Consider the following 26,158-nt stretch of genomic DNA (forward strand, 5'->3'; position numbering starts at 1 on the left):
TGGGGACCCAAAATGGCTGACGTCGTTCTCTCCTTTTCTGTGTTATCATCACAACAGCCCTGTGAGGTAAGATAGGCTGAAGGTGTGACTGGACCAAGGTCACCTACCCTGTTTCCCCTAATATCAGACATCCCCTAAAAATAAGACCTAGTAGAGGTTTTGCTGAAGTGCGAAATATAAGGCATCCCCTGAAAGTAAGACATAGCAAAGTTTTTGATTGGAAGCATGCCGGACGAACAGAACACAGGAAAAATAAGACATCCCCTGAAAATACGACATAGCACATCTTTGGGAGCAAAAATTAATATAAGACACTGTCTTATATTCGGGGAAACACGGTAGTAAGCTCCTATGGCAGAGGTATCCAGCTCTGGCGCTTCAGATGTCCATGGACTACAGTTCCCACCAGCCAATTGCCCATGCCAGCAGGGGCTGATGGGAATTGTAGTCCATGAACATCTGAAGCGCCAGAGTTGGACAACTCTATTCTATGGGATGAGGTGAGATCAATGCTTTAACCACTGCACTATTCTGCCTCTCTTATATAGTTCAGTTTAGTGTGATCTTGCCAGAGCTCGGAGGCAAAGCAGAGTCAATCGTAGTCAGTATGGATGGGAGGTGAGCAAGCAAGATGAAGGCTGCTATGCAGAGGAAGACGATGGCAAATTACCTCTGTTCGTCTCTTGCCTTGAAAAGTCCACAGTCTTGGGATCAGCAGTGAGCTGGTTGCAACTTGATGGCACCCAATCTTTATTTACACAGTGCATCTTGCGTTTGTGTCTATGGGATGTCGTCACAGCTGATCTGTGGTGACCCTAAAGGGCAGGGGTGGCCAACCTATGGCACCCCAGATGTTCAAGGACTACAATTCCCATCAGCCCCTGCCAGCATGGCCAATTGGCCATGCTGGCAGGGGCTGATGGGAATTATAGGTTGGCCACCCCTGCCCTATAGGGCTTTCAAGGCAACAGACATGCAGAGGTGATTTGCCAATGCCTGCCTGCATGTGAGCTGAGAGAGTTCTGAGAGAACTGTGACCGGCCCAAGGTCTCCCAGGAGGCTTCATGTGTAGAAGTGGGTACAACAAACCCAGCTCACCAGATAAGAATCTGCCACTCAGGTGGAGGAGTAGGGAATCATTCCCGGTTCTACAGATTAGAGTCCACTTGCTCTTAACCACTATACCCCTGCTAGTTCCTGTAAGGAGTCTCGAAAGTGAAACTTTACAGCCCACCTTCCTGCAGCAACAAGCATCTTGTAAGCGAAGCAGATGGGGAATAGAGAGAGTTCACTTTCCAGAGAGGGAACTATGAGTGGGTCCCGAGGACACTGGCGCAGTAGCAGGCTGCATGTGGAGTAGTGGCAATCGAACCCGGTACTCCAAATTAGAGTCTGCGTGGTGTAGTTAAGAGCAGGTGGATTCTAATCTGGAGAACTGGGTTTGATTCCCCACTCCTCCACCTGAGTGGCAGAGGCTTATCTGGTGAACCAGATGCATTTCCGCACTCCTACATTCTTGCTCGGTGACTTTGGCCTAGTCACAGTTCTCTCAGAACTCTCTCGGCCCTAGCTACCTCACAAGGTGTCTGTTGTGGGAAAAGGAGCTTGCAAGCCACCTTGATTCTCCTTACCGAAGAGAAAGGAGGGAGTATTAACTACAAACTCTTCTTCCCTCTTCACTGATACACCAAATTAACATTTGCAAGAACTGCAAGAGCTGATTTACTATTTAAACTGGTGGTTCTACATTTTTTTTCTTCCTCGGGAAAAGATTTGGCTTCCCCGAGCTCCATGTACAAAACTTTGCCAGATGGTAAAGCTCTTCCAGAAGATTCAAAATTCTTCTCAGCAACTTTACCACGAACCCTCAAAACTCAGTATTATCCCCACAGCAGGGGAGGCCGTGACCCAAGCCGAGTGGCAAAGAGCTCCCAAACGATCGCCCAGATCAACTCAAGGGAGCCGTGTGGGCCCGAAGGAAAATCCCAAACACGAGAGCTGTATAATCTCCTTTGTTAAAAGCAATCAAAATGGCTCACAACAGCTTGCAGCCTTCGAGTGCTCCTGCCAAGATCCATGGGGGAAGCGGGGAGAAGAGAGATTTTAGGGCACAATCCTATCATCTGTAATCTGTGTGGTGTAGGAGTTTATCAAGGACAGTATCAGGTCTTATGATGTATCGGGACTCGTGGGTGAAAAGGCCACCACTCGTGCATAAACTATGTAAATTTTTAAAGGTAATAGTCATTGGCAGGAACTTGGCGGCTGCTCAAATTTTCCCCTGGAAGGATTTTTAAATTTTTTAAAAAGTGCTGATTTAATATTTTCCATGTTGTAGTTGCTAGCTTTAAAGGCACGATTAATTGGGGCACGTTAGCCTCGCAAAGACATACCCTGTTTCCCCGAAAATAAGACATCCCCTGAAAATAAGACGTAGCAAAGTTTTTGTTTGGAAGCATGCCCGTCGAACAGAACACCAGAGCATGCGTCTGTGGAGCGGAAAAATAAGACATCCCCTGAAAATAAGACATAGCGCATCTTTGGGAGCAAAAATTAATATAAGACACTGTCTTATTTTCGGGTAAACACGGCTGTATTAGGTCCAATATTAAACAGACTTGCTGGAAATAACAACAAACATATACTTTAAGATGGTTTCTTCAGGGAACAGATCCTAACATTACATTGTCAGTTGCAAAATTTTGTGTACACTTGTGTAAATTTAAGAATTTTGAAGAACGATGAAATATAGGGTGAAGTGACTTTTTAAAAAATAAACCTTGAGAAATACCATTATAAGTTTTTACCTTGGTAGTTGAAATATGAAAGGAGTAGCTACCGATGGCAGGACCTTTAACAGTAAATGCGCTCTGTCCAATCACTCCCAGTTTATTAATTATTAATATCTGCAAAGAATGCAGTTGCATGCTACTATGGAAACTTCTACCTCGTTGGCAAATGTGCATTACCGCAACACCCTTTTTATGAAGCAGGAAACTCTCCGAACAATACTTTCCCAGCTAAAGGTCGACTCAGAGCTAGCGCGTGGTGCAGTGGTTAAAAGCAGCAGGCTCTAACCTGAAGAACCGGGTTGGATTCCCCACTCTTCCACGTGAAGGCCACTGGGTGTCTGTGGGCCAGCCATAGTTCCCTCAGCCCACATGAAGACAGGTGATGGCAAACCACCTCTCCAAGTCTCTTGCTTTGAAAATGCTATGAAAGCTCCTTTCCCTTCCTCCCAACATAACAGACCCCTTGTGAGGTGGATGGGGCTGAGAGAATTCCGAAGAACTGTGACTAGCCCAAGGTCACCCAGCAGGAATGTAGAAGTGCAGGAACGCATCTGGTTCACCAGATAAGCCCCTGCCACTCAGGTGGAGGAGTGGGGAATGGAACCCGGTTCTTCAGATTTGGAATCCACCTGATCTTAACCACTACACTACGCCGGCTCTCTAAAGAGGAAAGCAAATTTAAAAAGGCAAGATGTGTACTTCTCAGCGAGGTCACACCCACCCCGAAGACTTTGTTTCCTCCATCAAAAGCAGGAAGCTTGCTTAGAAAGCAAATGAATGACCATTTCAGACCTCCATACCCTAACCAAGAGTTTGTGGAAGCTGCATTTTTATTTGAAAATCCACTTTTTTTTTTTTGCTAACATACATTTCAACATTTTAAACAAAAATAGAATCTGCGGAGACAATGCAGCAAGTATGCTTAAGTTCATGTACAGAATTGCTTTCATGCCTTCGACTTACCCTTCTTAAGGCCCCGTTTTGCCACCCCAAACCGGAATGATGTATTTACACGGAAGCGCTGGTCAACAGCGCTGCTTCTAATTCTGCAAAAAAAACCAAACCCTAGGATACCTACACAATTAAGAGAGCACCGGGAAGAATTTCCTGCTCCGCCTCTCCCCTGCAATTTAACCGGAGAACCACGCAGGGGAACTTCCCGAGGGACTGAGTCCTTCAAGATGCTATTTCCCTTTTAGACTTTAATCGATTCCACAGTACATGATCAATGGCCAAATGTAGGGAAGAATCAAGGCCTTCGTCGCCTCTCCCAGACCCCCTCCCCCCCTCCAATAATACCTCAAAAAGTTTTGTTTGTACTGAGAAGAAGGAAAGTCTTTAAAGTGAAAGCAATTCCTCACATTCATTGTGGAAAGGCCGTTATGTCAAGTGTAAGATAATTACATGCCAAGCACAAAGCAAGGAAAAAGTTCGCTCCTGAAGCCGCCGCCGCCGCCTTGCTGAGCAATCCGGTGCCCCTCCAAGCCGGTCGGCTGCTCCCCCCCCCCAAATCCGTAGTGGAATCGACAGTTTATGAGGACGACACCTCCAATTCCCAGGGAGGCGCGACAATCGGTATTTTCAGACCCCGGGAACGTACTCCGTGCATCTGGGTGTGTTTCGGTGGGTGAGGATGCACTCCGAATCGTTCTTGTGGATATAAAAGGGGAGGGGAGAAACCCTAGGAGGAGACATACTGTATACATCCACAGACACGTTTTTCCCCACGCAGGAGGCTTTGTGATACCATTGTTACTTAAATCGATAACCATAAATAAATACAAATAATACATAAAGGAATGTCTATGCAAACAGAATATATAATTCTTGTGTTGTTGTTTTTAAGTTAAACGTTTCATTATTGAGTCTAATATTGAGGATGATGGAAGAGGAAAAGCTGTAGAATTAAGAGTCGGGATTTGATCCCCTAGAGAAAAGTCGTCGGGAGTTAACGGTGAAAGGGTGTGCTCAGCTCTTCGTTCCGAACAACAGCTCTGAGTGCACGCTGTTATCCTCCTTGGCGGGACAAGAGGCTTCTTTTGCGTGTACGTGTGTGTTCTCGATGGCGGTTATGAAAAAGGGTGGCCAGAAAGCTTACCAACATGTTAAGTCACCAGAGGGGGAGAAAGAAAAGAGAAAATAAAGAACCTACACCAAACTGTGACAATTCTCGGCTTTATCCTCTGTGCGGCAGGGGTTTCCCCCGGAGTGGCACCTCCCGCCACTCTTGCGGGCCTTTTGTGATTTTTTTTTTCTGGATTGGTCTAAAGGAAGAGGAGAGCTTAAGAGACATCGGTTTTGATGTGGCTGGAAGGAAGAGTCAGCCGCTGAGCGTGAGGTCTTTCCGGAACGGTTCTCACCCCCTCCATCTGGCACGGTTACATGAACTGTATCTAGGGAGACAAGATGACATGAGCGTTATCTCTCTGTGCGCCACGAACTCCTTCTGCACCGCCCGTGGCAATAATTCTGTGGCTGGCTCCGCCTCTTGCAGCAGCCATTTTGTTGCTGTTCCCACATTCAAAAGGTGCCTGCGGGCTCAAAAACGTTGGGGACCCTGGCCTTCAGTGTAGCAACACTGCCACAGCCTCAGTGCAGGAAAGAAGAACCCTGACCTTGCCCCATTCAATCGATTAGTGATTTTTATTCCAGGTTCTTGACGGTGATTAATCGAAGGCACCTCAACCTCAAAGCACCAAGCCCTCTCCCCTGGAAACCTGTCACTAGCAGCTGACATCTAAGCTCACAGCTGATCATACCTACGTACTGTATTCACAAAGTTGTCTCGTAGGGCGCTTCCGCACGGGCAGAATAATGCACTTTCAATCCACTTTCACAATTGTTTGAAAGTGGATTCTGCTATTCCGCACAGTAAAATCCAACTGCAAAGTGCAGGGGAAGTGGGTTGAAAGTGCATTATTCTGCCTGTGCGGAAGTGCCCATAGTGAATCAAACCATTGGCCCTCTTACAGCACAGTCTTTTCTACTTCAACAACGGCAGCCAGGGTCTGGCAGAGGTCTTTTCCAGTCCTGCTTCCCGAGGTCCTCCTAGTTGCGAGACAGAAGCTGGGACCTCATGAAAGCAAAAGCACAAATTCCACAACAGAGCTGAAGGTGCTTTTCGCCGGCTGGGATTCAGGCAAAGGGACAGGAATGAATTACGCAACTGCGCCCTGAATTGCGCATCTGTTCTGTGCACGTTCTGGCTACGGGATCCAGAGGCAGGGCCTGCGGATGTTCTCTTTGGCAGAACATGTGGTTCTGAGGGTTGGGGTTTTTTGAGGGACTGGGAGAAAAGCGTTGGGACTCTTGAAAGGTCTAAGAGGAAAAATAATAGATCTCAGAGCAAGAAATGCAAAGGGCTCTAGTTGCTGCTGAGTGTAGCTAGGACATCTCATTCCCCTTTGCACTTTGGAATCTAGCCTGAAATTAGCTTGACAACTAAATATTTATCCCAACTACTGGAGACCAAGCAGAGATGGATCATCACTCGGACTAGATGCAATGTATTCCCCTCTGTCATTCTCAAGGGTCGGCAGTTAAACATCCCGACCCATGATAGAACCCGTGTGTATTGTCAGGAAAGGTGAGACCCTTGAGCACATTATGTATTCTTGTCCAATGTTTGCATTACCTAGACCACAGGTGTCAAACTCATGGCCCTCCAGATGTTCTTGAACGACAATTCCCATCAGCCCTTGCCAGTATAGGCAATGCTCATGTTGGGAGGGACTGATGGGAATTGTAGTTCATGAACATCTGGAGAGCCGCAGGTTGCAGACCCCCGACCTTGTTCTGAGCATACAAAGACTATTCACCTGCTGAATAATAGTGACTGTGGGATAACTGGAAAAACAGCTGAATTTTTGTTAGAGGTGATCAAGAATGGTCTCAAGTTTTGTTTTAAGAACTGTGTAGATTTTTGACGTTTTGTACTTTGTTTGATTTCTTGTGGGTATGCCTAATAAAGGTCAGCTGAAGTTACAAAGGACTCTACTGTAATGTAATGGATCAGAAAATTGCACTGGTAAAGGGGAACTCTGGCCTACACTATACTGTGGCCCAACCCAGTAGAACACCTCTGTCTAGACTCTAGAGCAGGGGTCTTCAAACTATGGCCCTCCAGATGTTCATAGACTACAATTCCCATGAGTCCTACCACTTGGCCATGCTGGCAGGGACTGATGGGAATTGTAGTCCATGAACATCTGGAGGGCCATAGTTTGAAGACCCCTGCTCTAGAGAGACCCGGGCCCTGCAGGACTTGACTTGCGCTACACAAACTGCCTTGAGTCTCAGTGAGGAAAGATAACGTCAATACAAAAGCAACACCCTCGTGATGTTGAGGGCAGGGGGGAGGGTCCCAGTCCCCCAAGAGCATTTTAGGGAAAATAGGAAATTTCCACTCGGGAATGCCTTCTCGGGAACCAACCAACCGATTTACAGAAGCCCATTTCCCCAGCCACACCCACCCAAAATCTCTAAACAGAGAAGCTGTTTTCAACAGGATGGTCTTCTGGGGTTTTTTTCTTCCACCATTAAAAGTCCTACATGAATCAAAACACAGTTGCCAGGACTCTACTCAAACTGCTGCGTCCCATACCAGGACTCTGAAGTCAACCCGCATGCAAGGAATTCACGGAGCCTCCAAACGTAGCGTTTCAATGTCAGAATGAACATGGTTACGACTGAAGTGGAAAACATACAAGGCAGCTGTGGCCCTTCTGAGCCGCCTTGTATGGCAAATTCAAGCTGCCAGCGCCCCCAGAGTTGGCATGCAATACCTAAGTTGATTTTACAAGAAATCCTGGAGGGAGACCTCTGCCAAAGGATCCTGTCCGGAAGCGCTGTGAGGCCTCTGAGTGGACGGGCTGGAAGCGGCAGGCAGCTGGCAGAGAAGATGGCCGAGAAGGAGAGAGAAAAAGAAGTCCTCAGAATGGCAGAAACATGAAGGCGGAAGATGTGGTGAGAGGAAGGAGGACTTCAGAAAGGGAAGTCGCGACTGGTTAAAAAGGGGGTAGGGGGGAAAGAGAGAAGGCAGTTATACGGCATGCGACACCAAGACCCTTGCCGAAATGGTACACGACAGGTGCGGAAGTGAGGGCGATATCCACAGCGCGAGTGAGCACCTGGCCAATAACGTCACTGGTACTTCAAGTCAGCGGCGTGAAAGACCCTCACAACATGTAGGAAAGGCAGATCCCAATTGGACACGACGGCGTGCGGTTCGGCTGGCGGAAGCCAGATCTGAAGTCAGCTTTTCGGCATCCAGCCCTTTCGTTTAATGATCAGCGTGAGCCGCTGGGTGGCCTGGGCACATGTGGCTCAGGACTGGCTGTGGCACAGAGCCCACCCCACATCACTGCTGGTCCCCCCCCCCCTGCAGCAGGCTAGGAGAACATCCATCCCAAGGCAAAGGAAAGTGCACGCATGGACAGCAGTACTGCATATTGCTACTGCTAAGTCTGCTTGCTACTGCTAAGTTTGCTACTGCTACGTCTGCTTGCTACTGCTAAGTTCGCTACTGCTACGTCTGCTTGCTACTGCTAAGTTCGCTACTGCTACGTCTGCTTGCTACTGCTAAGTCTGCTTGCTACTGCTAAGTTTGCTACTGCTACGTCTGCTTGCTACTGCTAAGTCTGCTTGGCAGATTGCTATTGCTAAGTCTACTGCTAATTCTGCTTTGGCTAGCCAACTTAGCCACCCACCCCTCTTTTTACTTTCTATGGCCATTTTTGCTCTTGTGGCTTTCACTGGGCATTATCAGTTATCTCTGAATATACAGCCTCAGGAAGCAGTGCATCGAGAACTGCGGTCCTAGCACAGGGGTCTGCAACCTGCGGCTCTCCAGATGTTCATGGACTAAAAATCCCAGGGGCTGATGGGATTTGTAGTCCATTAACATCTGGAGAGCCGCAGGTTGCAGACCCCTGCTCTAGAAGGTCTAGGACACAAATAGCTGCCTACTGTTCAATGTATGGTTTGAAGGCTTTTGGGACTGGAATCAACAAGCTGTTTTGGGTTTTCCGGGTTGCGTAGATGTGGTCTGGCGATTTTTAGCTCCTAGTGTTCTGCTCTAACCTGTGGCTGGTATCTTCAGAGGGAAAGCACATCAAGATGGGTTTCTCCCTGTGCCACGGAGAGAAAGAACAGTGTTGTCGAAGGCTTTCACAGCCGGAATCACTGGAGTGCTGTGTGGTTTCCAGGCTGTATGGCCGTGTTCTAGCAGCATTCTCTCCTGACGTTCCGCCTGCATCTGTGGCTGGCATCTTCAGAGGATCATCCAACCACAGATGCAGGCGGAACAACAGAAGAAAATGCTACTGGAACACGGCCATACAACCCGGAAAACCCACAACACCCAAGAACAGTGTTGCACTTACCCACAACTGCTGTTCATCTAGTGATCTTCTGTGCCATGGACAGAAACGCAGCTCACGGTCCCATGCCTCTGAAGATGCCAGCCACAGATGCAGGTGAATTGTCAGGAGCAAAAATGACCAGGCCACATAGCCCAGAAAACCCACAATAGCCTGCTGCCTGATGTGTCTTGCATGAAAACCCCAATAAAACAAAAGCATCGCTATTACTTCTTCCCCACACAGAAAAGTGGGGTGTGTTTTTTCCCTCCAAGGGGAGTTCAGTTACCATGACAATAACATTGGGGTGGGGGGTAACCACAACAGAGAGCATCTTCACATGTCAATGACACCTAAGGTCACATATTTGGATCTGAGATGTTCCCCATTCCGTCTCCCGCCAGTCCTCCATCCTCAAAGATCTCAATCAGAGGCTTGAAACACCCCCAAATGGGAAGAAATCTATTCCGCCCTGCCACCAGAAAGCCCAACTGGCAATTTTTTTCAACACAGATGCATTCTGAGCTTCAAGTTATTGTGGTCAACCCACAAACCCAACTGCTTGATCACAAACGTATTTTCAGTCCTACAACATGAGCTGTAGGGTACAGGTCTGTGCAGAGAGAATTGTACACAGAGCAGAGCAAGATCTTAGGACAAATTCTCATGACAACGTTGCCACGTAGAGGCTGCCTGAAACGACCTCCCTGGAGTCAGCCATCCATGCCGACCGACAGCATGCGTTAGCCCTCACCTCTAAGTTACCTGGGCTAAAAAAAACCTAATAGCTAGCAAACTACAGATGGGCAAAGGGGCAACGGTCTATCCATGTAGTGAGGCAGTACACAGGAAGGTCACCATATAAAGGTGTTTTCAAGTGCCTCTCACATGGAGGGCAAATTATGAGATCTAGCCCTCAAAACTGCCCCTACCTGGAGATTCCAAGTGGCAAGAAGGCTCCTGGAGAGCCAGCATGGTGTAGTGGTTAAGAGAAGGTGGATTCTAATCTGGAGAACCGGGTTTGATTCCCCACTTTTCCACCTGAGTGGCAGAGGCTTATCTGGTGAACCAAATGTGTTTGCACACTCCTGCATTCCTGCTGGGTGACCTTGGGTTAGTCACAGTTCTCTTTGAACTCTCTCCGCCCCACCTGTCACACAAGGTGTCTATTGTGGGGAGAGAAGGGAAAGGAACTTGTAAGCCACCATCGGACTCCTTGCAGAAGAGAAAGGTGGGATATACATCTGAACTCTTCTTCTTCCTGATTAAATACTAGCTAGAGGTCCTTAACTGCTATTGCCATCAGTAAGGAACTCCTTCCTACCCTTCAGTCCTCAAAACAGCATCTGGCTTGTTGGGAGTCTAAGCAACTAAAGCAACAAGAAAGGAAAGAATATCAGAAAACTGGACTTAACACATTGCTCTCTGCTTGCAACTGCAGCGTTAAAGCCCAGGTTTGGTTCAAACAAGTATGAGAACCCACAGTCTGAAGACGACCGAGGAAGCAGTGTTTCTAGCGCCGTGTGCTTTGAGATGAACAAGCAGGTACACAAAAGCCAAGGGGCTGTAAATTGCACGGGTGAAGTGATGGAAAAACAGAGGGTGGGGAGGGGAAAGGGCTATGAATGGCCTCTTTCACCTCCTTGGCAGCGCACGGAAGTCAAAGCTCACCCACGCATGTTGGTTTTCCAACACGTCCGGTTCGTTTTGCGTGGCAAGCGTTCGCGCTCGTGCAGCCCACCCAGGGCAAGGTCTGCCAACACCAACAGGTCACACCCCCCACCCCAAGAAAGCCACTCAGAGCCCGGCAGCAGGATGCCAAGGACACAATGCATCTAGTATGAAGGACCGGGAGGCAGACGGGAGGCCAGGACGCTGCCAGGACTCACGACAGCCAAAGGGTGCCCACAACGGGCCTTTGTTCCTCTCTCCAGAAGGCTCATAAATTTGCCATTAGTGGAACGGGACCCAGCTTGAGGAGGAATGGCAGCTCACTTGATCCAGCAGCAGACTGCCTGAAGGCTGCCCTTTCCAGAGGAAACCAGTTTCTCTGCCCATTGGGTCCTTTGGGCAAAAAAGGGAAGCGGGGGCAAGATCTGGAATCCTATCACTTAGGAATGCCAATGGGCACGGGGAGAAAAGCAGGCATGGCAGAAATCCATGCCTTTGAAAAGCTTCGAAGAGCTAAAATTCTACCCTGATGTACTATTTCTTAAGGAGAGGAAGGGGAAGGAGTTTGTAAGCTGTCTTGAGTCTCTTTACAGGAGAGAAGGGGGGGGGGGATTAATTCAAACTCTTCCTCTTCTTCTTCTAAGAAAGAAAGGGAAAAAAAACCTAAACAAGAGTTAAGACCTCTAAAAAATGTAAACACAATGACCACACATAAATTTCTGCTTATGCAATTTACGTAACCTTCAGGTTTATGTAATCTTAAAATGTGTATCCAGTGGTATTTTTGATACTGTCCCATACTACATGTGGAATGGTTATGTGTGTATGTGTGTATGTATATGTACGTATGTATGTACATATGTATGTACTGGGCTTCTATCCCACCCCCTACCGACCAGGGTCGGCTCAGGGCAGTTAACAACGTAACACATTAAACACTTAAATTGCATGTACATTAAAAACCACAAATAATAGTATCCTTGACGTTCTGATACCTGGGGATTAACCAAGGAAAGAAGAACCCAATAAAACATCAACCCAGTCTAAGGAGTTTAAATCAACATAAAATTAATAAAGCAACGCAAAAATAAAAATGAACATAAAGAAAGGGCTACAGAGGAAAGTAAAGATAAAGATAGACAGGTCAACAACGAAGTAACTCTTGCTATCTCAACCATGCACCTGGCAGAACATCTCTGATTACATTTTTAAGGTGTTGATGGGACACGGTTATATTTGATACACACTGGGATATTTGTGTTTGTCACATGTACACATTATACTTATGTGCGGTTCTTTTGTTTACATTTTATTGAGGTCTCAACTTTTCTGGACTAGTGACTGCTTCCAAATTAGTCTCAAGAGCAGGCCGGTGTAGAGTGAGTTACAGTACAACCTGGAGGTGAAAGTCGCATCGATACACATGCTCTCTCTCACCTTCCTCCACCCATAGGTTTCAGTGAATCTATGGTTTTCTTGACAGCTCACTAACATGTGAGGCTCCCCTGTCCGGAGAGCAGCTCTCTGCCCTCTGTGGGTTCCCCAGATGAAAGGAAGTGAGGAGGCCCATTCTAGCTTCAGAAGTGGAAAGGGGAGGGGTTTCTGGCAGCCTGGTCCTCTGCTTTCACTGGACTGGCCTTTTCTCTCTCTCCTTCTAGATCAGTCCTTCCCTGGCAGGACGTGGCACCTTTTATGGAATTCCTTGGCCCCAGTTCCACCTGGCCTATATGCAATCCCCTTTTATTTGCCCCAATGGGAGTGCTATAAAAGAAAAAGGAAGCCTTCCCTGGCACTGCCTCCTGCTGCCTGCCTGCTCATGACTGCCTCTTAGCTCCTTCCACCTTGACCTTCCCCACGTACAAGTTCTACCTTGTCTTCTGACCACCTCCCCTCCCTGCCATTGCCTGGCTCCCAGCTGCCTCCCTTGCATAAAGAAGAAGAGTTTGGATTTATACCCTACCTTTCTTTCCTGTAAGGAGACTCAAGGTGGCTTACAAACTCCTTTCCCTTCCTCTCCTCACAACACACACTTTGAGGTAGGTGGGGCTGAGAGAGTTCTGACAGAACTGTGACTAGCCCAAGGTCACCCAGCAGGGATGTAGGAGTGCGGAAACACATCCAGTTCACCAGATAAGCCTCTGCCACTCAGGTGGGGGAGTGGGGAATCAAACCCGGCTCTCCTTATTGGAATCCACCTGCTCTTAACCACTATACCACGCTGGACGAGTCAAGCACCGGGCTTCATTGGGGCTGGGCTGAGTCAGGGGCGGCTGTCACCTCATGACATAGCATATCAACGGATGCGATCCTCCAATCCACCTCCATTCATTTTACCAAGGGGGCCACTTCATGGAATATTCCATGCTCAAGTCACGTTCGAACTGAAGTTCCGCAACAGCGGGTGACTTGACCTGTGCCAGCAAAGAAAGAAAATGGAGCCTCAGCTTTGGCAAAGTGATATTCTGCAGTTTCGAAAGGCTTAGTGGAGTGGCCAAAGGTTTGACTTTCAAATACTCTCAGGCACAGCAGACTTTCAACGATTAAGTCACCTACCGTTCCGGAAAGTTTCCAAGTCCACTTGCTATGGGGGAAGCAAGACAAGAGCCCCAAACCAAAGGACTCCCGTTCTACAACCGCCCTACCTAAAAACGGACTGCCCAGAACAAGCAAGCCGCTTTCTACCAGAATCAAGCTTCTGAGCCCTCTTGCAGGCAAGGTCAGGGTCTGTTTGGAAAGGATGAAATCCCCCGTACAAAAAACACTGATGATCGCGTGTGCATCTTTTTTGTGAGGCATGCACATGGTGATGACCGACAGGCTGGTCTCGTTTTCTAACATGCGTGCGCTCCGTGCCTCAGTGCCTCTACACAAGTCCCTGACGCTTGTTACACAGAAGTGCTACTAGGGGATGACATTGAGGGATGACAGACAAGCTTCCAGAAAAGTTAACCTCTCCCCACCCCCACAACTCTCTTATACTGCTTATGCCCCCCCCCCCCCACAAATCCCTTCCATGGAATCACAGAGTTGGAAGGAGCCACAGAGGCATCTACCGTGTTTCCCCGAATATAAGACAGTGTCTTATATTAATTTTTGCTCCCAAAGATGCGCTACGTCTTATTTTCAGGGGATGTCTTATATTTCTGTGTTCTGTTCGTCGGGCATGCTTCCAAACAAAAACTTTGCTATGTCTTACTTTCAGGGGATGCCTTACATTCCAACCCTTCTCACTTAACGATCTTCGACGCTTAGTGAACGGCACTCAGATGTTGTGGACAAGTCTCCCATCGGCAAGCATGAAGCCAATTGCTAAATCATGCTGGCAGGGGCTGATGGGAAATGTAGTCCATAACATCTGGAGTGCCAAAGGTTCGCCACCACGGGCCTAGAGTATCCCTGATACTCTGCCTAACTGCTGCTTGAAGACTGTCCGTGAGGAGAGCTCACCCCCTCTGTAGGCAGCCAATTGCACCGCTGAACTACTCTCGCTATTTTTCCTAATGTCCAGCCGGTACCTTTTCGCTAGTAAATTATACCTGTTGTTGCGAGTCCTTTCCTCGGTCGCCAATAGGAACAGCTTGCTGCTGTCCTCCGTTTCAGTCTTTCAATAAAAACTTAAAAGAGAACAATCAGGACTCTCTCAGCCCCCTCTTCTCCAGTCTGATAAATGTGTAGAACTTAAACACAACAGCTTAACACGTTTGTTATTAGAAGGCTGCCCTTATGCTGCTTGTTTGCAGATATTGCAAAGGACCAGTTATTGCCTGCCTCCCCGGTCTTCCCTGCCCATCTGTAGCCCGCCAAAGCTCATCTGCTGTTTTCCCCTGCTCTTTCCTGCCTCTCTTCAAAGATTGCTTCAACAAGGCTTCGTCCTGGCCCATCCCCCTCTTCCATCCAATCCCGGTTGGTCTTTCCATGCCTCTTATTGCCCAAAGCTCGCTATGCACACCTCTGCTGGCTGTCACCCAACAGAGGCAACACACATTACGAAGGCACAGTGATTCAGGCATGCACACCACACTTGCCAAGAGCCCGTCTGCAGTCTAGACTTTCTAGACTGGTTCCACACTCACCTGGGCTCCTGACACAGGACCAAAAGGATTTGGAGGTCTCATGACAGGTTGGCTGTATATTAAGGTTGGCTGTGTCATTACAGGTACTCCTCCCATTTGGGACGGCTAAAAATCAAGAACAGAACAGAATTACATTTGACGCCAGGTATTCGAAAGCCCAAAGAGGCGAGCAGTCCTAAACACAAAAAAGGCCTGCGGGTTTATTTAGGTGGCAGTTCTGCAGAGCAAAGAATGCAGGGAACATCAACAGTTTCCACATTTAAGGCCACTTGCAAAAACTGTCCTTTTAAAGGTACAGGAAAATTCTGGCTCCATCTCTCAAAACTGTCTGGGTCACGAATAGACGTTTCCCAGATTTACCTCTTTACTCTCCCCCATTGGCTAGTGATGCCATAGGTTTTTTTTTTTTTGCTGTCAGTCACAGCTGACTTGTGGCTACCCCATACAGTTTTTTTTTAATTGATAATTTTATTGGATAAGAAAGATTGACAATTTGAATTTCAGTTATTGCAGGATTAACAGAAATTGTTACATATAAGTTTTTACATAAAAGTTATTACATGAAAAAAATCAATCCATTTAAAAGCAACTCATTCTAACTTATGCATTACAATTTTTAAAATAATATACTTCCAGCTAGGATACCATATAATCTAATACATTTAATTCAGTTCAATTTTGACCTATCTATTTAGTATATATACTTGTTGCTGTTTTTTATACAGAAAGAGATTTGTATATTAAATTCTAACTAGATGACATGAGATACGTATAAACTAATCAATCGTATCTATATACTTCGTCTTTGTTACTTAAATCTAATATTTCTTCCTTAATAATTGAGGTTGAATAAGGTTTGTTACATCAATACATACATCAATACATATTATCTATACATAAAAGAAACAACTGATACTTAGTCTTCCGTAAAGTGCTGTCTATAGAGAGTTTTCAAGGCAAGAAACCTTCGCGACACCGGGTTTGTCGCAGAGCCAGGGCGTGAGCAACTCTAGGGGGGGACATATGGGGTCAATGTCCCCGGGCGGCGGCCATTGAGTCACGTGGGGGCAGAAAATCAGCCCTCACACCCCTCCTCCCCCCCCCTCCGGGTTCATACACTAACTTTAAGATCTGGTGTAAAAAAATGTTTGGTCGTGGGGGGGGGGGAGGAGGGCGGCTGCCCGTACAATGCAGTGGGGGCGGGGCGGGGAGAAACACACTCAGATTTTGCACCGGGGTACATTTTCCCAAGATACGCCTCTGGCCGCGGCCTGCCTCTGTGTCACATCCCTGGTATTCCTTGAAAGTCTCCAAATACTTTCCAGGGTTGAGGCTGAGAGCACTCATGCACAACCCAAGATAAAATCCATGCCCCCCCCCCCACACACACACAATGGCTTTGACCTAACCCAAGGTGTGGGTTTTGACCTTTAAGGCCTTACGCGGCCTGGGACCTTCGTATCTTTGGGACCGCATTACCCCATATATCCCGGTTCTATCCCTCTGGAACTCGCAGAGGCCAACTTACTGGAGATCCCTGGCCCCTCGATGATGCCAAGCTGGTCCTCCACCCGGGCCAGGGCCTTCACGTTTGGCCTCCCTGCCTGGTGGAACACTCCTCGCCCTTCAGCTGTCTGGGACCTTGGCGATTTCCGCAGGGCCTGTAAGACTGAGTTGTTCCACCGGGCCTTTGAAGAGACCAGTTGCTGAGTGTGCCCCCCCCCCCCCCCATTATTCTTTGGGTCTTCAATGTCATCAGGACCCATTACCTTCCCCCCCCCCCCTTTTTTTTTAGGAAGGTTAAGTTTAAGTTTTAGTTTAAGTAAGGCTTCGTGCCTTGACTTTTAGGGAAACAATTACTGTTTTAAGTGTATTTATGGAAATTGTATTTATGTTGTTTTTATATATACTGTTTTATGCTGTACACCGCCCAGAGCCCTTCGGAGATGGGGAGGTATATTAATTAATTAATTAATTAATTAATTAATTAATTAAATACCAGAATTTACTCACCATTCCGTAGCTCATCACTCCTGTTGGCGTCGTGGCAGGATAGGCCATTACGGGTGGCGCCTAGTGGGGGAAAAACAGTGATAAACTACACGGAAAAGGGCTTCTGTCAAACAGTCATGAATTGCCTTGGCTGCCCGAGCCAGACACTGGCTTGGTAAATAAAGCACAAGTCGCATCCTACTGCAAAGCCTACAGTGCCATCCTCACAGGCAAGTCGACAGTGCTCTTCTAGCGAAACACTAACTGCAAAAGTAAACTGAGGCAACAGTGTTGATGGCCTCCAATTTGATCCAGGGCAGGATACTGGCATATCACAGTGCCCAAGGAAGCTCAACTGGCAAGATGAACATAAGCACCTCAAAACAGGTAAGCTGGAGGACTTCCCTACCGAAGAAGAAGAAGAAGAAGAGGAGGAGGAGGAGGAGGAGGAGGAGGAGGAGGAGGAGGAGTTTGGATTCATACCCCACCTTTCTCTCCTGGAAGGAGACTCAACGTGGCTTACAAGCTTCTTTCCCTTCCTCTCCCCTCAACAGGCACCTCGTGAGGTAGGTGGGGCTGAGGGAGTTCCGAAGAACTATGACTAGTCCAAGGTCACCCAGCAGGAACGTAGGAGTGAAGAAACACATCCGGTTCACCAGATAAGATTCTGCCACTCAGGTGGAGAAGTGGGGAATCAACCCCGGTTCTCCAGATTAGAATCCACCTGCTCTTAACCACTACACTATGCTGGTTCTTGATTCTAACACAGATACCTCTCACTTATTGATGCCCCATTGACTGACTTCCGACAATCACCACGGTCTGGAAGTATACATGTATACAGCATATACCTGTATACTCAGCAGGTATACAGCTCACAGAGTATGCCAGAAGCTCTGTGTTTCAAGGAGGAGGGTGGAAGACAAATACAAATCAGTACAATCCTCACAACTTCCACCCTTAACCTTCAAACGTGACCTTTGCAGTCAAGAATACAATCACCAGAAATGACAGGTAAGGGGCTGAGTTGGGGTTATGTGCGACTCTCCGCTAGGCCATGATTTAGGACTGTGACTGAAAGTACTTAATTCCTCCTTCTCCAGAGAAGGAACGTAAAGCTGGACATCGGCCACTTTATCTGAAATCCCCTAACAAAGGAACAATAACTCCCCTCAAAAGGAATAACTCCCTTTTTTTGTATCCTTGCTGTTTTTGTGACACCAAATCATATGCGATGACTTATGGCGGTTTTGCACGACAGTTATGGACTACAATTCCCATCAGCCCTCGGCCATGCTGGCAGGGGCTGATGGGAATTGTAGTCCATAACATCTGGAGTGCCAAAGGTTCGCCACCATGGCCATAGGGTTTTCAAGGTGAGAGACGTTTAGAGGTGGTTTGCCTTTGTTCAGAGGTGGTTTGCCTTGGTGCCGCTACTCCGGTATTTCCTGAAAGTCGCCCATCCAAAGAATAATCAGGGCCAACCCTGTTTAGTTTCTGAGATCTGGGGAGATCAGGCTAGCCTGGGGCTACCCAGGGCAGGATCTCCTAACCAGGCCAGTAACCTACAACACAACTAATACATAGCAGGAGAATCCCTACAAGATAACAGAAGGACAGAGAAGAATACAAGTGTGCATCTTATTGGGAATTTCTCCCATGCAGGCAGACATATAAGAGCATTACCAACAGCGGCTATTTTCTGCACAAATAACCTCTGAAAGCAAAGCTAGGGGTGAGGCTAGAACCAGGCAGCTCTTAAAACAAGATTAAAAAGATGGTTGCTATGAATTCTTGGTGTCCACCACACAATGGAAGCCATCTTCTCATGGGCCACCACGCTCAATGAGACAAGACAGCGATTAGTATCCACACAGCTAAAGCGAAACATTTTGCATGTACGTGTGGAGATTCGTATGCTCAGCCGCTGGCTTTGGCTTGACCCGACAATGAAAAGAGCACAGGGAAAGACCAATAGTCACACCAGCAAAGCTGGTTCTTAGGGAAACGTGTCACTATAATAAGAGCACAAGGAATTAAACCCTGCTGCAAAGAAATTCAGTCATAATATGCTAGATCCCAGTGATGGCGAACCTTTTTGAGGCCGACTGCCCAAATTGCAACCCAAACCCCACTTGATTATCGCAAAGTGCCAACCTGGCAATTTAACCTGAATGCTGAGGTTTAGTTTAGAAAAAACCGGTTGGCTCCCTCTTCCTCCGCCCCACCTGCTTGAGCAGGGCCAGCCTGCTCTAGCCTCCAGCAAGTCCCATGCGCACCGCTCTGTGTCTCTCCAGCATCTCTGCCTCCTCTGCACCACCACCCCCACCCCCCGGCAGCAGCCACCCCGGAGCACAGGCACCAGGCCTGGCCAGCCGAAGCGTCCCCTGCTCATCACGGTGCACGCGACGTCGCTCAGTGGCCCAGGCCAGCCTAGATGTGTAATGGTGGGGGTGATTTTCCTTCCCCACATGACAAACTCTGTGCACGTGCCCATAGAGAAGGCTCCGAGTGCCACCTCTGGCACCCCTGCCATAGGTTCGCCATCACTGCTATATCCACAAATATACAGATGGGGAATAGGTATCTCACACATACTAAGATAACGGATTTAAAAAGGCCAGTCATAGCCAAACAACTCACCTTACCTTTGGAATATACAAAAAAAAAAAACCTTTACAGCTCCATTTCTTTAGCTCTTATTATATTAACACTTGTGAGAAAACGGGTGGATTTATCATTGATGCCTTTCAAAGGGGCCCGTCTTCATTCTGACCACCATTATCCCCATTTTTTTTGCATGGTCACCTTTTAAGAAGAACAGTTCTGAAGTGACCGTTGACACTTTGGGAGTGAAACCAAACTACGGGGATTTTTCACTGTGCTCCAGTGTTTTGGGATATATTGGTCTCTCCCTATTTGAAAAATCACGTCTGTCAATAGTGGATCGAGTGCGAAGTTTAACAGAAGCCTTGTGAGGTTTCATGCAGTTATTCACACACACACACACACACGCCTTTAATCTGATTTATTCGCCAAATGCAATTTTTTTCCTTTAAAGGCAGTATACGGTACAGACACACAGCTCTCCAGTAGCAAATGGCAGAGCTCAAAGCGAGGAAAAAAAAATCTGAAGTGTTTGTCTCCATGCTGTCATTGGAGTCAAGAGGACCGCAGGACACCATGGGACTCGGATATGCTAGAAGCGGCTCGAGGTTTCCGTCATGCCAAAAGATCGGAATGTAAGGGGGGAAAAATGTGGAGTAGCGGGAGGATTATGAGATTGATTCTGCTGCACCCGTAGTTAATCACATGCCAATCTGATTGCAAAAAAAAGGAAAGGAAAAATAGAGAGGCCGGAAGGAAGTTTTGTAATAATAACTTCACGACAGGAAAATGCATGCCATTCTGTTTTTCCCCCGGAAGAACAATTACACAATGCAATAACACTGGATTAGAAATGAGCACTTCAAACAGAATACACACACATAGCATTTTTAGTTCACAAGAGAATTTGTCATCAACCCTGAAATACGGATTCTTGTGATGCCGTTTCGGCAAAACAGCCCATAATGGGCCCCGGACAAGGTTGATGGGCCTGGACGTACAGCTTCTGGATTCCTGTATGTTTGGGCACCATTTTGTGTACAGGTCTTCCAATAAAGTATTGCCTTGGAGAAGACTGAAATCCTCTAAATCAGGGATCCCCGACCGCTTTTAGCCTGGAGGCGTATCTGGAATTCTGACACAGGTTGGTGCAGAGGCATAGCTGGGCCAGAGTGCGTCCAGTGCGCACTCTGTATTCCCCCCCACCACTTTACCTTAGTGCGAGCCCCAGGGTCCCATGGGAAGTGTAGTTCCCACCAGGCCGTTTTCAGCCTGAAGGGAACAGGCCGCTTCTGCAGCCTGTTCCCTTCAGGCTGAAAACGGCCTGGTGGGAACTACACTTCCCATGGGACCCTGGGGCTCGCAAGGTTTTCAGCCTGAAGGGAACAGGCCGCTTCTCCAGCCTGCACTGTTTCACAAAGGTGTGTGGCGTGGGGGCGCTGTGGAGCATGGGGGCAATTTTCCTCACACACCCGGCGTGCGCCTGGTGCAACACCCCCCTCCTCCCCCTGGTAGCTCCACCTCTGGGCTGGTGGGTGCAGCAACAAAATTGTGAGGTGGAGTCAGCCACAAAATGATTGCCACAGTGTAACATCAGTGGCAACGTATAGATCCTTGGCCTGTGGTGGCAACTGCTACCAAAGCAACATTTTTTAAAATGTGCACATCCAGTCAAATCTTCAATAGCCAATCAGAAGCCATGCTGGTAAAAGCCCTACTTTGTCCCGCCCGCATCCCCAAAACACCTGGCAGGATCCACAAAAGGTGCTGACTGCACAGTAGGGGCCACGGAACTGACATTAGGGATCCCTTATCTAAATGAAAGGCAAAGCGTTGAAAGAGGACCAAACTGCAAAACACAGAGCCAGGAGGTGAAAAGGACTAACCTTTTCTAGCTTTAAAAAGACTTTGGGAATACACTTTTCTCAATCGTGGGGGCATCTCAAAGGAGCTTACAAACTCCTTCCCTTCCTCTCCCCACACAGATACCCTATGTCGAGGTAGGTGAGGCTAAGAATGTCCAAAGAGAACTGTGACTTGTCCAAAGGTTACCCAGTAGGCTTTATGTGCAGGAACGGGGAAACAAATCCAGTTCACCAGATAAGGAGTCCACCGCTCTTACCCGCTTGCAACGGTGGAGCAATGGGCTCCAACTGAGTTCTTGGATTTCTGACCCTCATACGTGACTGCCTCTTTTATGCAGATCCAACTTACATGCAGTGGCTAATACAGAACAAACACCCTGCCGTTATGTTGGATTCCAACAGTGTCTCACAGACTTTTATCTTTCTCTGAAAGACTGTGACCGCTTCCTACACTTTCGCAATGGCTGCCGTCCCCTCCACAGCTGCGATAGTAGCTCACCATTGTCGGGGCATTCCATGCTGTTGTCGGCGCGACTTTGGGCTGCCAGTTGGAACCTCCCGTCAGCCTCTTCTCTCCTGGCTGCGTCCAGTTTACGTCACTTTGGATAAAGGTTCAAAACGTTACCGCTCAATAATTTGTTGCAAGTGGCCTTTCTTGCAGCCGTGATTTTTTAAAAAGCATGCAAGTTTAGGAAAAGATCACAATGAGATTTAAAAAAATATATATCCTGTACCCCTGCAGGACTCAAAATCTTTGAAAAACTGATTCAGGGGGTAGCTATCTAAAAAGCAGAAACACTTTATGCCCTTCCACATTAAATCCCACAGTGGAAATCTGGCCGAGGCCTCAAATAGGCTGGTGGAAGAGAGCCACTCTAGAGCAAACAGGAAGAGAGCCACTCTAGAGCAAACAGGCCTGAAGGCAGTGGTGGGATTCAAATAATGTAACAACCGGTTGTTTACAAGCACAATTTTAACAACCGGTTCTGCCGAAGTGATGTGAACCTGATGAATCCCACCACTGCCTGAAGGGGTAAAAAGCACAGGGTTTGTGTAGTTAAGGTGGATGAAAAGCAATGATTTTTTTGAAAAATTGATTTTTAAAATTTAAAACATTTTTATAAAAAAAATAAAATGCTTTCTGGGGAGAAACACACTGTCTAAAGATAGTTTCTGCTTAAGATACATTATTAAGGATTCGCTTTTAATTATGTAGCATAAGGCTATATTTTCATGCAATGTTCAAATTTTTTGGTAAATAAATTCCATTAATCCATTCACAATGTCATGCTCTTCCAGAGCGTTCTATAAGACTATTTGGGGCTATTTTTCTATTTAGAAGATGATATCATAGATGCTTAGTTTTGCCGTTCTAAAAACTGAATTTGTGTCTGCCTGTCCTTCGAAGCAAAAGGATTGTAAAATAAACACAGAGAGTTGAGAAGACCTTAATCTCATTGTTTCTTTGCAAACCTATGTGCACAGATCAACCCCTTACTTCTTAAGTGCTAAGTCTGAAGAAGTTCAATGAACAGAAGATTGTTTGGAGTATAACTGATCTGCACAGGGAGCTAAGAGTGAGGAAGGAGGGGCTAGAAGTAAAAAATTAAAGTGAAATAGTTTGAGCAGAATATTGCAAAACTTTTGGAATCTTTGTGTGTATAGCTTAAGGTTTATCATATTATTCTATCCCTGAAGGAAAAAAAAATCTATATTGGCAGCAGGCTGTAAAAAAAAAAAGACCCAGTTTGGGAATGTTTTAATGAAGTTCCTCTACCTATGGGTAAGGCAGGCATAGATGCAAAACACAAACACTGCAATAAAGAAATGCAAGACCTGAAAGAAACTAGACATGGATAATTATGAAATTACTGTGAGGTGAACTATCTATTTCTAATACTATAACCAAATCAGTAATTTTTCATATAACTACAAAACTAATATTCATTCATTCATTCATTCATTCATTCATTCATTCATTCATTCATTCATTCATTCATTCATTCATTCATTCATTCATTCATTCATTCATTCATTCATTCATTCATTCATTCAGGAAAAAATGTGCACACCTCTATTACTGACTAGTGATTTAAATCTATTTGATTTAAATTAAATCTACCCTGCCCCATGGATTTCGGAAAACACTCACTTTTTCGCTGTTCCATTTCCAATGCCCAAATCTGTTATGAAATAAGGAAATAATTAGAAGCAGTCCCTCAATTAATACAATAAAAATATTAAGAACTGGCTCTGAAAGTGATCTACAAAAAAAAAACATTACTCACTGCCTACAAGATTAGCTAAAGATGAATCCAGATCATCTGATACTAATTTGTTAGGAGGTCCAATGGTAACCGGAAGACTCTGGTTTTGAGAAGCCACTGTTGGTTTTAGAAGTCCGCCTAATTCATCAAACCCTTAAAAAAAAAAAGAAAAAGAAAGCATTGGGAGCAACAGAACCCATTGTCAAGGCATCGCAGCACACAGCCTTCTATATTTTTAGATCTATTCTATACAATATGGTACAGCTGCAGTAACCATAGAAGACATTATGCTGTTTCTATTCCAAAGCCAGGCTACTGTTACCCAGTGGAATTCTGTCACGATGAAACAGACGTGCTGAATATATGGCAGCCGAGATCCCGAAATACAAACTGGAACGCGCACAACTCCGATGTGCCGCAACAAAAGCAGTCTAGTGCCTTGATGCATCTTGAAGACCGCAACATTTATTCTGGCAAAAAACTTCTATGAACGATCCCACCTCATATATTTTAAAAACACAACTCTAGTTCACAGAAATTTGTTCCACAATGAAATAGGACTGCCTTTATTAGATACTCAAGAATCCAAAATGCTGGTTTCGGGCAGACTCAGAGGGATATGAGCACAGAGCAAAAATGTTTCTCTTTCGCCACCGGTAATTTAAAGAGACCTACCGAGAGAATCCACTGGCATGTTTGAAGTTTTGTTTCCAAACACAGACTCAAAGTCAACGTTAAGGCCTGCAGAAGATTGGGGTTGGGCAACAGGAGATGGAGTGAAACCTACAAAGAGATGAAGACAGAGTCAGATATGCTAGTGCACAGGACAAGATCTCTCAACCTCCACCGAGGCAGAAGCTCTATGGCTACAGCAGATTTGTAGGTGTGTTCAGATAATGACTGAGAGCTCTTGAGAAGTTCTCCTCCGTAGCAGCAGCTTCTAATTTCATCTGGAAGGAGAAGTTCATGACGCAAGAAGTGGTAGGTTCAGCTTTGCATTTTCACGTGCCTACAGAAGAGAGGTGTGCATGCGCTTAGCTATAGATGTGTGATGTTATCAAGTCTTTCCTGGTTCATCTGCTAAACCAGAGAAGGCAGAATCCTTCAGACCAAGAGCCTTTCCCGCATGCTGAACAATCCATATGCTATGCACTTTGCAGCTGGATTTTACTACACGAAACAACAAAATCCTCTCGCAAACAATCACTAAAGTGCACTGAAAGCGCATTATTCGGCACGTGTGAAAGTGACACAGGCTGGAATGAATTATAGTATTTTGTCACCATGAGGCTGAATAAAGATTCTGCAGAGCCTTGTAAAGGAGCTGCTCTCTTTGGTGAGGCAAGAATTAAACTGGAGGTCAAGATGGGCACCCAGGCAGTTCCCAGGAAGTGACAAGGTTCAAATTCCTGCCTCCCTGAGAACGGGTTGGGAAACACCCATCAAGATGTCCTCCGCCTCCAGTAGAACTGGTGTATCTTACTCTCCCTACCCAATCCAGACACTTTCCTTGTGCTTGTGTCACTAAACCACAAATATTTCAGCAAAGCTTTGAAACTTACATGTTAAAACCTCCACTGGTGGTATATTATGGAGAGCCAGGTTTACAACTATCAATCAAAAGAGTCGCGTCCCTGGCATGAGACCTGCCCCTCCGGTAGGCTCACAGGTGACTTGTTCCTCTGTGGCAGCTGCCAGGTGGAAATCACCTTTCAGACACCTACGCAGCAGAGGCCTTGCCCACTTCACCAAAACATATAGCAGGTATCACACTCAGAAGAGTCACAAGAGGCATATCTTCAGAGGCATATGTCACTCCTGAGCCATCGAGTGAGTACCAATGCTCTACATCATCTCATCTATTTAATTCAGAAGCTGGGACAGAGTGCTTGCGAACAGGCCGGACGCAAGTCACGCGATTCCGCTTTCATTCCAATGCTGCGTGCATTTGTAATTCTGCCGACCATTTTTATTCGTGAGTCTTTTGATAAAACCGAGCACCTCGTACAAAAGAACAAAAAGCTACAGCAGTAAAGAAATATTTGCCAAGTCAAAGCGACTTGACAACACTTGAACATTAATAATGCTCATTTGTTCGCATCAGTGTCATAAACAAATTGGCAGGACATCAATGCTGCACTTCAAATACAAATGCTGCCACTTTTCCATGGCCTGTGTACTAAAGTCACATGTACAACCACAAAGAAATTAAAGCTCTTCCTTTAGACTGCATGTCACTACATTGGTAAGCGGATTTTACCGGGGCTTTTTTGTGGTGGTATTCACTAGCACTGAGTACCAGCACCTTTATGGGATTCCCTCCCAAGCCTTGGGTGGGGGTGGGGGGGACTGGTGGAAATGCAACCTCATGTATGGATACTGGCCCCTTTTCTTTTTAAACAAAAAAAGCACTGGATTTTACTATACTAGAAGGAGTATTGGGAATAGAGAAAAATGGAATGGAAAGTATTACGATCCAGAAACGGATAATAACCGCAAAGGACTGGAAATGCATATGCCAAGTGGTAAGTA

At 46.5% G+C, this 26,158-nt stretch overlaps 1 protein-coding gene across 9 annotated transcripts in view; it reads right to left on the reverse strand.

Moving 5' to 3' along the window:
- Positions 1–3,589: 3,589 nt before the first annotated feature.
- PICALM (phosphatidylinositol binding clathrin assembly protein) overlaps positions 3,590–26,158 on the reverse strand; it is a 102,039-nt gene continuing 79,470 nt past the window's right edge. For 4 of the 9 annotated variants that reach the window (XM_048493256.1, XM_048493259.1, XM_048493258.1 and 1 more), the window contains 8 exons: positions 24,302–24,409; positions 23,648–23,779; positions 23,512–23,542; positions 21,859–21,958; positions 16,909–16,968; positions 14,896–15,000; positions 7,577–7,680; positions 3,590–5,185 (listed from right to left, as the gene is read on the reverse strand). In XM_048493256.1, coding sequence (XP_048349213.1) covers positions 7,588–7,680; positions 14,896–15,000; positions 16,909–16,968; positions 21,859–21,958; positions 23,512–23,542; positions 23,648–23,779; positions 24,302–24,409 — 629 coding nt within the window. In that variant the 3' untranslated portion in view covers positions 3,590–5,185; positions 7,577–7,587. Of the gene's footprint in view, positions 5,186–7,576; positions 7,681–14,895; positions 15,001–16,908; positions 16,978–20,280; positions 20,296–21,858; positions 21,959–23,511; positions 23,543–23,647; positions 23,780–24,301; positions 24,410–26,158 lie in introns of those variants that run through there. The other 5 variants (XR_007244245.1, XR_007244247.1, XR_007244246.1 and 2 more) reach the window with 2 other exon arrangements.

Source organism: Sphaerodactylus townsendi, linkage group LG04 (assembly GCF_021028975.2).
Source record: "Sphaerodactylus townsendi isolate TG3544 linkage group LG04, MPM_Stown_v2.3, whole genome shotgun sequence".
Classification (NCBI taxonomy): domain Eukaryota; kingdom Metazoa; phylum Chordata; class Lepidosauria; order Squamata; family Sphaerodactylidae; genus Sphaerodactylus; species Sphaerodactylus townsendi.